The sequence below is a fragment of the Thamnophis elegans genome, chromosome 3 (assembly GCF_009769535.1).
Source record: "Thamnophis elegans isolate rThaEle1 chromosome 3, rThaEle1.pri, whole genome shotgun sequence".
Classification (NCBI taxonomy): Eukaryota; Metazoa; Chordata; class Lepidosauria; order Squamata; family Colubridae; genus Thamnophis; species Thamnophis elegans.
In genome coordinates, this window is record NC_045543.1 from 17,022,506 (window position 1) to 17,033,388 (window position 10,883).

General features: G+C 42.4%; 1 protein-coding gene across 6 annotated transcripts in view; it reads left to right on the top strand.

Annotated features, from left to right (window-relative positions):
- The window catches only part of SIL1 (SIL1 nucleotide exchange factor), a 50,672-nt gene extending 43,004 nt beyond the window's left edge, over positions 1-7,668 (top strand). For all 6 annotated transcript variants that reach the window (XM_032213964.1, XM_032213966.1, XM_032213969.1 and 3 more), the window contains 2 exons: positions 233-397; positions 7,245-7,668. In XM_032213964.1, the coding sequence (XP_032069855.1) occupies positions 233-397; positions 7,245-7,589 (510 nt within the window). In that variant the 3' untranslated portion in view covers positions 7,590-7,668. The remainder of the gene's footprint in view (positions 1-232; positions 398-7,244) is intronic.
- Positions 7,669-10,883: the final 3,215 nt, after the last annotated feature.

Genomic DNA, 10,883 nt, shown 5'->3' on the forward strand with positions numbered 1-10,883 from the left:
TTCCAACTGCACCGTTTGGAACGGGATCTGGAACCCACCACTGGTATAAAAATAAAATCTTGGTTACATAAATTGCACCTCTGGAGTGTGGTGGTGTATTTGTTAAATAAGTAAATATTGGTGTGTCAAGGCATGAGAACTGAAAGAAATGCAGAAAGGGCCTGCATGATGAGACCCAGGAAATGAAAAAAACCATGATGATGGATGCGGTTTGGTTTGTTTTTGTTCTTAGGCTCTTTTTGCTTTGTCATCGATGCTGCGACACTTTCCTTACGCCCAGCAACAATTTCTCAAACTTGGAGGCCTTCAAGTACTCAGGAATCTTTGCACAGAGAAAGGAATGGAGATACTGTACATCCGCACCGTGACCCTTCTCTACGACTTAGTAGTAGAAAAGGTAAGAGGGTTCATTATACTTTATCTATTACTAGCTGGATATCCATGCTTCGCTACAAAACTATGTGATGGGACTTGATAAATTGACACTTAAAGCTTGAAAATTAATGCAGAATGTGTAACTCCTTAGCATCAGAGCGTGTTAATATAAGGCAACTGGCAGTTGGAACAGAGTTCTTTTCAGGTGGGGAGGGAGAGTAGAACGTCTAACTCCTTAACATCGATGCATGTTAATATAATACTGTGTAAGAAATGCTGGTGATTGAATAGTTATTTCGAGAAATCCTTTCTTACCAAGCACCTAGAAGCCAAGAGGAACATACGTGCCGAATTTCAAGTTTGTAGGCTTTACAGTTCTGGAGATTTCGTGATGAGTGAGTGCTATTTAGCTTTTATATATATAGATTATATATAATTAGCACAAGTCTACTAATCTGAAGGAGAAGAGCAAGCTGAGCTGGAAGGCGGGATTAAATATGTCACCAGTTTGGAATCATTGTGTTGCCACTAAAGACCTAACATACAGCGATCATCAATGGGGCACCGTTGGAAAGAGGGGAGTCACTAGGTTTTGCTGAGCACCTGAATACGTGTCTTTCAACTGTGCCTTGAACCTTGTCAGAATAGCTGTTGGGGCTGTGAAGGTATAGCCTTATCCTCTGGTTTATTCTTTAACTTAGGCCCGAGTTCCTTCTCTACCGGCTGTTCCTTCTTGCCCAGCATGAGCATGTGAGAGAGTATAGGCAAATTACTATCAAGGAAAGTATCGCAATCAAGCTTCTCTGCTGGGATTTAAGAACAGAGATGAGCAGGGCAAGCTCCCAGCATACAATTCAGGAGGATTTGACTTCCCTTCTCTCTCTTAAGCCAGAGAAACACCCTTCCTTAATTATAACGTAGCAGTAAGGAGATGCTTGTGATTAGGATCTAATTAATGAAGTGCCTATATAGCAATTTACCCAGGAGGCAGCCCAGAGGAGCAAAGGCATTGTATTTTTTAAAATAATTATTATTATTGTTATTTAGAGAATGCCCCCCCCCCCATTGTGTTGTGTATCTGGCTGCTGTATGCTGTGAGCAACCTTTTACTTCATCTGTGTAGCAGATGGCTGGCTTGCGGGGCCCATGTGGGAGTTTTGCAGACAAAAATCAAGCATCTTGGGCTGCATCCATATTATTTCTAGGGAGCAGAAGGAGAGAGAGACAACACCCTCCCCTCCTCCTTTTACTACTACTCTGACATTGGCCCTGATCTAGCAGAGGAGGTGGATGACTCTTGCATTGGAAAAAAGGGATGGTGAATAGGATTTCCCTTAGGAGAAATGAACAATTCTACCTTCATCCCGCTATGTAGTGCTGCTTCTCCATCCTCATGGAAGCTGCAGAATGAAAAAAAAATATCCAAAAGACTGGACTATAAGCAAGTTCTAATTAATATAAATCCTTAGAAAACATGTTCCATTTTTTTCGAGGTGGCGTTTTGTGTATGGGAAGAGGTGAAGGCAAACGATATAGTTAGATGTCCTGCTCTACCACAGCCCCGGAGGATGTTAGTGATGGTGGAATTTGTAGTCCAAAACAGTTGCTTTATTTCTTTTATTTATTTATTTATTTATTTATTTATTTATTTATTTATTTATTTATTTCCAAGATAAACATATATTGTAAAAAGTATATCAGCTGGTTACAAAAAGCTTTTGTGCATCTCTTCCACCGTCATCAAATATAATTCATATTAATTCAAATATCTTAACTCAAATATTTACTATATTAACATCATCATACCTCCACTTTTATTTGACTACAGTTATTTAAACATCCTTCATCCTTAAATATACCAAGATTCAATCCATAACCACATGCTGGCATTTCATTTCCTCCATTAACATTAAATCCTCATATCCTGTTTCAGCTAAACATCCATAATATTTAATACCAAAGTTTTCTAATCCTCCATATATATAATTTATTATCATTACCCTTTCTTTATTTAACTATATCCTATATCATAGCATTTTCCACATTAGTTAAAATTTAACTGTATATAGTTTTTTATGATACTTATTGTTATTAATAATCTTTATAGATAGCCCAATAATATTTCTAACCTTCCCTTCTCATATCCAATTATTACTTATCATAACAACTCAACATTGTATACATTACTATCATTATCAATTTTTATTTAACTATACCTATTAGCAATGGATTTAACTGGGTTTAGCTAATTTTGAGTTATACTCTTTCATCTATCAACCTGTATCTCTCCAATAACAGAACAGCCTTATATCTGCTGCCATGTGTGGGTCCAATTCTCCACACATCTTTTTGAACGAATCCATACGAAGAAATCTTTGCACCTTCTTGTTTGTGGTATCTCTCATATAATTTTGGCGCCCTCTTTTTGTTTCCTTTATCAGCTTGTCTTAAATTCTCAGCAGTGGTATCAAATGTTTTGCAAATAGTATTTCATAGTCCATAAATTCTTTGATTTTTTTTCCTCCTTCTATGCCCTGTCTTTTGAAGTAAATTTTCTCTCCATTTAGCTCCTCTTCAAATATTCCATTCTTTCCTCAGAAATAAACCAATTGTCACGAATATCAACAAGCTCAAATTCTTTATCTCCTTTTTCCATTTTATTTTGTATTTGGTAAACATCCTTAGTTTTTTCCTCATACTTTGTTGCCCAAAACACCAAACAATCGTTAATCTGATAGCTCTAATAACTATGGGGAATGAATTGTATCGGTATAGTAATGGGTTATATACATAATGAAATAAGCACCTAAACTCTCTCATTAACTGTGTTTATTTCTGGGTGGGGTTTACACATGTTGTAACAGGTTTGGTGGGTTTAAAGCAGGGGTGTCACACTGGCGGCCTGCAGGTCAGCTGCATCATGCATAAACCACGCCCACCTCAGCTCTGCTTTTTCGTGAAAACAGAGCCATTTTTGTCAAAACAAATTGCATGCATAGCCTTATGGAGGCTTATAGAGTGCTGCTGGGGGCGGCGGGGGGGGAGGGGGAACGGCCCTCCACAGCCCTCAGGAGCTCTCTGAAAACCTCCATAAGGGTATGCGCAGCCATTTTGGTGAAGGGGTGGGGCTTCGGGAGGCAAAGAAATGCTGTATTCGGTGTATAAGATGCACCCAGATTTTCAGCCTCTTTTTTGTGGAAAAAAGGTGCATCTTATACTCCAAAAAATATGGTATCCGGAGAAATTTACTTGGCTAGAGAAAATAGACACTCTGCATTTTTATTTATTTAAATAATTTATATGGCCACCCATCTCATATCAATTACTCTTGTTGATCAGCTCAATGAGAACTTTTTGTCTGAAATGGTATAGGGTGTCCTGCCCTGAGTAGAGGGTTGGACTAGAAGACCTTCCAACTCTGTTATTCTTTTCTGTTCTGAAATCTTCAACAGTTTTCTGAATCTTCAGAAAAGGATGCCAGGGTGGTCCCAACTTCCTGTAGAGGAATAGAATAGAAATTGAATTGAATTGAATAATTCTTTATTGGCCAAATGTGATTGGCCACACAAGGAATTTGCCTCTGGTGCATAAACTTTCAATGTACATACAACAACAAAGTGATAGGTCATATATCATAGATCACAGTTAGAATCATTAATCATAAGATACAACAACAGGTGATAAATCATAGATACCAATAGGAGAAGGTGGCAGGAAAACTGAGAAGATGGGAAGGATAATATCAATATCGTGACCCGACAAATGCGCAAACGAGAAAAGCGCGCCGACAAAACGGCGACGCTAAAACCGCGCCATCATCAACGCGCCATCATCAACGCGCCGACAATAGCGCGATTTAAGTTAAGGGAAGGGTTAGGTTTAGGGGTTAGGGTTAGGGTTAGATTTAGGTTTACAGCGTGCTTCTGTCAGCTCATTCGTCATCGCGGTTTAGTCGGGCGCGCTTTTGTCGGTTGCCCTTTTGTCGGTGAACCTATCAATACAGCCCTATCACATGGATAAACATCTTTAGGCTTAAGGCGGTGCGGTGTGAATTAGGTGTTTAGCAGAGTGATGGCATGGGGGCGGGGGGGGGGAACGACTATATTTGTATCTAATACTTTTGGCATGCAGTGCCCTATAGCAGCGTCCAGAGGGAAGAAGTTGTAATGTCTCTGTGGATAGGATTGGATGCTGAACTATGAAGTATCTCTCTTCAGCTGGTCTTTAGAGAGATATAATTGCTTTTCATCTTTCGTTACACTACTGCTGATTATTGGCAGTGAATGGCTTCAGGCACACATATTTCCTGTAGCTTCTGAAATCGGACACAACGGCTTTTAGGCTTTTAATTATACATACATAAATACATGTATGTACAGAGGGACGGGGACGACGACTCCTGCTTCCCTTTTTATGATTTTTTTTTGTTAATCTGGCTGATTTCCTGCTTCCCATTCCCGCCCCCCCCCCAAATCTCATTTGTTTTGTCAGTTTCTTCCCCAGTTTGCTTCCCCTACAACTTTACAATGAGTGTATTAGGCTGGCTAGTAACATTTTCATAAATTGGTACTTTTATGATGGGCTGGGTTTCCCAGAGCAGCCTTTGTATGAATGGGAGAGGCCTTCCAGTAATCGTTTTGCCAAATTGCAGCAAGGAGAGACCTCGGGTGGTGAAATGCAGAGAGTCCTTGAAAAGAACAATAAAATTATCATGAGTACGAGTAGTCCTTGACTTACGACTACAGTGTTTCCCCAAAAATAAGACATGGTCTTATTTTCTTTTGACCCCCAACATATGGCCTTGGCCTTATTATCAGGGGAGGGGGGGCTTATTATTTTGGGGGTACAGGAGGCAGCAAGCATGGTCACTTCATGGCTGCTGTGTTATGCTGCTGCCACCATGCAACACAGCCATTTGCCCCTCAGGCTGTGCCCGCATCCTCCTGTCCCCACGCCAGGCTCTTCGGGAGCCCGCTCGCAAGAGAGCAGCTGCCCAACAACCCCTCCTCTCCAGCTGGGTAGAGCGCCACTCACCGATTCAGTGATATCCCGAAAATGCTAAGCTAGTGGAGCTTTGGGGGGAGAGGAACAGGTGATCACATGGCTTGGCACCTTTGAGATACTGCTGGGTCGGTGAGTGGCGCTCTGCCTGGCTAGAGGGGGGAGTTGCACGAGCGTCTGTTCCTCCCCTGGCTCCCACGGTTTGGCGCCTTCAGGATACCTCTGGGTCGGTGAGTGGCGCTCTGCCTGGCTGGAGGGAAGGGGGTTGCCCAATGGCCTTATTTTCAGGGGAGGGCTTATATTTTTGCCCACCCCAAAAATCTGGCATGGCCTTATTTTCAGGACATGTCATATTTTCGGGGAAACACGGTACAATTGAGCCCCAAATTTATGTTGCTAACTAAGCAAGGCGTTTGTTAAATGAACTTTGCCTCATTTTGCGACTTTTCTTGCCACTTTTGTTAAGCCAACCGCTGCAGTTGTTAACTTAGTAGCACAGTTGTTAAGTGACTCTGGCTTGCTCGTTGACATGGCTTGTCAGAAGATCGCAAAAAGTAATCACATGACCCCGAGACATTTGAACCATCATAATATGAACCACTTGCCAAGTGTCTGAATTCTGATCATGTGATCATGGGGATGCTGCGATGGTCGTAAGTGTGAAAAATGGTCATAAGCCTCTTTTTTTCAGTGCCGTTGTAACTTCGAACAGTCACTAAATAAATTGCTGTGAGTTGAGGGCTACCTCTAGTTGAGATGTCGGATTAGGAGCAGAAAGTCTCTGCCCATGGAAACCCAGTGCTCTCCTCCAGCCTGCATCATAGGGTCGTGGTTGGGAGGGAGGGAGGGAGGATGGCGGGAGGAGGGAGTGCTCGGTTAACTGCCTGCAGCCCTTGAATGAAATATAGAATTGGAATCTAATCATTAAATACCTTAACAAAATCTACATGTGCCTTCTGGCATGACTTGGCAAGCATTCCTCCCATTTTGAAACCCACAAAACCAGAAAGAGTTTGGTTTCTATGGATATTCTGAGCCATCCAGGTCATGGTTGTCCCAAAGGTGCTTTTTCAAGAGGCAACTGGACTTTCTGGGTTTTTTTTTTCTTGGAAGGCGTTTGCCGTAGAGCTGAAGAAGCTTCTTGAATGAGAAGTGAAGCATCTTCCAAGAAAAACCAGGAAGTCCAGTTGCCTCTCAAAAGACCTCCCTTCGGGGGCCTGTGGAGAGGAGAGGTGAGATAAACAGTAAATAATTCTTAGTCAACTACAATAATAACAAAGAAATGTTAATGGATAATATTTAATGATACATACAGGTGTGTTATGGGGGGTGGGTAAATGCTTAGATATCTTACTGAATTGAATTTGTTTCAGAATATGTCATAAAGATGTAATGTTATTGGAGGTTTATTGAAACTGCAAATGAATGCCAGTGGTGGTCTTTAAATACAAATGATTCTAAATAAAAACATGTTTAAACAACTGTAATTAAATGAGAATTGTGGTACAGGGACAGTAAAATAAATAAATTTTCTTTTTTGATTTAAAATGTACAATTTGAATGAAGTATATGTAAGGATTATGGAAGAAACGCATGGAATGTATTTGTAACCAATTGATACACTTTTTACAAGATGTAACGAAGGATGATTCTTTGTTTGTGTGTGTGTGTGTGTGTTTGTTTAATTAAAAAAATAAAATATTCCCCCCCCCCCCAAAAAAAGACCCCCCCTTCGGGACAGAAAGAGCTTGGTGCATTGACCACAGAGGCCGATAGAATTGATTTCAGACTTCACACCAGTATGTATATTTCATGCAAAAACAACGCTGTGTCAGCTTAAGTAATCATTTGAGGACTCTCTGTTGCAGCAATTGCTCAGTGACGAGGAGGAGGCAGCTTACGAGAAGAGTCAGCAGTATAGTCAGGTGAACCTGATGCCCGCCATTGTGGAACAAGGCTGGTGCACCATCATTTCGAACCTCCTGAGGACGCCGGAGCACGACAGCAGGGAGAAAGTGCTCAAGACGGTGCATGTCGTGCTCGCCTCCTGTAAGGACACTTACGCCGGGGATCCCGCGCTCAGCCACGTCCTCGGCCTCCTGCGCCAGGAATACGAAGAGCTGGCCGAGGAAGAGCGGAAGGAGGGGGACGAAGATGGCTACTTTAAGGAACTCCTGCACTCTATAAATAGCATTGCCCAACAATTAAAGTAAAGAGGACAGTCGCCTCGCCTGTCGAAGAACCTTTGTGGGGTTTGGGAAGAGTGGTGATGAATAAATCTATTCTAATAAGTTTTTGGTTTTGTGTCCTCCTCTCAGTGTGGCAAGGCCATATGCTGGGTAATAGAAGAACGGTTGCCTTTCATCGGTAATTTTCTGTGTGTTTTATCCCGCTCATAGATACAGGTAGTCCTCGAGTTACGACCACAATTGAGCCCGAAATTTATGTCGCTAACTGAAATTTTGTTACGTTTGCCCATTTTACCACCATAATTGCCACAGTTGTGAAGTGAATCACTGCATTTGTTAAGTTGGGAACACGGTTGTTAAGTGAATCTCGATTCCCCATTGACTTTGGTTCTCAGAAAGCAATGGGTGGAAACTAATCAAGGAGAGAAGCAACCTAGAACTTAAGAGAAATTTCCTGACAGTTAGAACAATTAATCAATGGAACAACTTGCCTCCAGAAGTTGTGAATGCTTCAACACTGGAAATCTTTAAGAAGATGTTGGATAGCCATCTGTCTGAAACGGTATAGGGTTTCCTACCTAGGCAGGGGGTTGGACTAGAAGACCTCCAAGGTCCCTCCCAACTCTGCTATGCTACGCTATTCCTTCACCGGCTGCTCACCTCCCTTTGCTGATCATATGACCCCAGGGTACTGCAACCGTCATAAATGTGAACCGGTTGCCAAGCGCCTGATCCTGTGGCCATGAGGATGCTGCAATGGTCATAAGTGTGAAAAATGGTCATGTCACTTTTTTCAGTGCAGTTGTAAATTTGTACGGTCACGAAATGAACCGTTGTAAGGTGAGGGTTATCTGTAATTTCAACAGCCAGGCCCAACAGTTCCCGCCACCACAGTGTTAACGAAAAAGAAACCTTTTTGGAAATTACCTTCTTAAAAAAAAAAAAAAGATATGCAGCAGCATTAAAGAAACTCATTGTCTTGTCTCTGGTCTAGGAGAGAATGTTTTTGCTTAAGGTCATACATTGCGTGCTTGCTTTGAAAAGCCAATTTCCCTGGAAGAAGAGTTTTTACCATATCTCACATGTGTCAGAAATTAAAAGCAGGGTCCGTTATAGCGATGGCAGTTTTCCTTTACATTTTTGCAGCTCTTCCTTACTTGCTAGGTTGTGTTGATATAATATTGCTGTTCTGGAGGAATTTGTTAATCCAATAGAAATGTTGCTTTTTTTTTTTTTTTTTTTGGTAGTTCAAAGTTTTATTTCTTTTAAAACAAACATTTCATCATTCCTCAATCAGTAAGACATCGAAGTACAATTTTTGTGTGTCAAAATAGTTCTAGTTTACCACCAAATTCTTGTCTAGCCTAATGTTCCCTCCCTCCCCCCTCCCCCCCAACCCCCCTCCCCCCCCGACTTCCCAGAACCCGTACACCATGTTTGAACTACCTTCTCCTCTTTTAATACCTCTAAAGATTTTAGTTGTAGTACCCCCCTTTCCAAAATGAGCAGCTGTCTATAGGTAGTTCTATCCTGTTTTTGTGCTGTGTTCATATTTTCAATTGCATGTCTAGGAAAGAAATGTTGCTTTTTTGACCTGCTAACTCAGAAAAAAACCTGAACCGAGTGGTGACATGTCAGGAAAGATTCTATGCCAGAAAGTGATGTAGATTTAATATTTTTTCGGGGTAAAAAATCATCAACAGCGGGTGAGCTTCACAGAAAGATGGCCTGGCCATTATCAAATTGCCCCAGAACCACAGCTTGTAAGAGAGAGGTAGTTAATTCCCTTCTGCAATGTTTTCTCAGTTCACACGCTGTATAGGTAGTCCTCAAGTTACAATTGCAATTAAGCCCCACAATTCCAGTCATAGGCCATGATGGTTGTAAATGGGTTACCATGTGAGGCGGTGTCATGGCCCGCCGTCAACCAGCAGAGCTGGCAGCAGATCCGGTCAGTGAGGAGGTTGGGGAGGAACATGGGCTAGTCCTGGAGTCTGGGAAAGGCTCTGAGGAGGGCTCTGTGTCAGAGGCAGTGAGAGGTCCAGAGCCATATGCCAGTTATCAGCTGCCTTCAGAGGCAGACATCAGTGAGGCAGACGAACAGCTGAAGCCTGTTCCCAGTGTGCGCATGCGCAGAGTTGCCAGACGAAGGGAACAGCTAAAGAACAGGGGTCGATGCCATAGGTGGACGATGAATGGACCCTCTCAGATGAAATAAAAGAGGAGCGAAAGGGGAATGGAGTTTGCAGGAGACAATTAGTTCGCTTAATTGGTTCGTGACTCTCCGAGACTCCTTGCCAAGTTTTGCAGATATCAGCCTGGCAGTTCTCCAAGCCAGATAAGGTCTGTGACTCTAAATCCTCCCTTGAAAGACTTTGCTGGATGTGAATGAGCAGAATTCACGGTAAATTCATAAAAGGGGTTTTTATCGGGACAAGGAGCTTCATGCTCTTGGGAAGCGTAGGTTAGAACAGGCGGATCCAATGTTAGGACCTTGTTTGTGGCAGTCATTAAGTGAATGTGGTAGCTGTAAAGCAATCAACTGTCCATGTTTAGATTGGATTTGGCATTTTTATCCATCTGTCGAGCCCTTCCCTAGCACCTAAGTGAACAAGTTGTTAAGAAGACACATGGTCCGCTATAGCAGAGGTCCCCAACTCCGGACCATAGACTGGCACCAGGCCGCAGCGTGCCAAAAAACAGGCTGCACAAATAAACGAAGCCCCATCCACGGAATGCAGGCAGCATACAGTCCACAGAAAAACATCTCCGTGGAACCGGTTCCTGGTTCCCAAAAGGTTGGTGGCCACTGCGCTAGAGGCCCAGTTTTTGCTGGGAGCTAGAATTAAATGCTGGCTGCTGGCAAAAACGTCATGAATCATGGTCACGTATCTTCGGGGTGCTGCAAACAGCCATAATGGTAAGTGGTTTCCCAAATGTGATCAGGTGTCCGTGGTGGGGATTTGGGTGGATGTCGGAACTTCAAAACCAAATGGTAAGTTCCATTTTCTGGCCCCAGAGCCATAACTCTGAATGGTCTCCAAGCAACTGGTTGTAAGTCAAGAACTGCATGTAGAAAGGAGATGTGATCCAGCTGGATGGCATTCTATTTATTTATTCATTCATTCATTCATTCATTCATTCATTCATTCATTCATTCATTTATTAGACTTATATACCGCTTCATAGAGCTATCAGCCTTCTCTAAGCGGTTTACATATTTTTAGCAAATTGAGTCAGCAAATTGCCCCCACAGTCTGGGTCCTCATTTCACCCACCTCGGAAGGATGGAAGGCTGAGTCAACCTTGAGCCGGTGA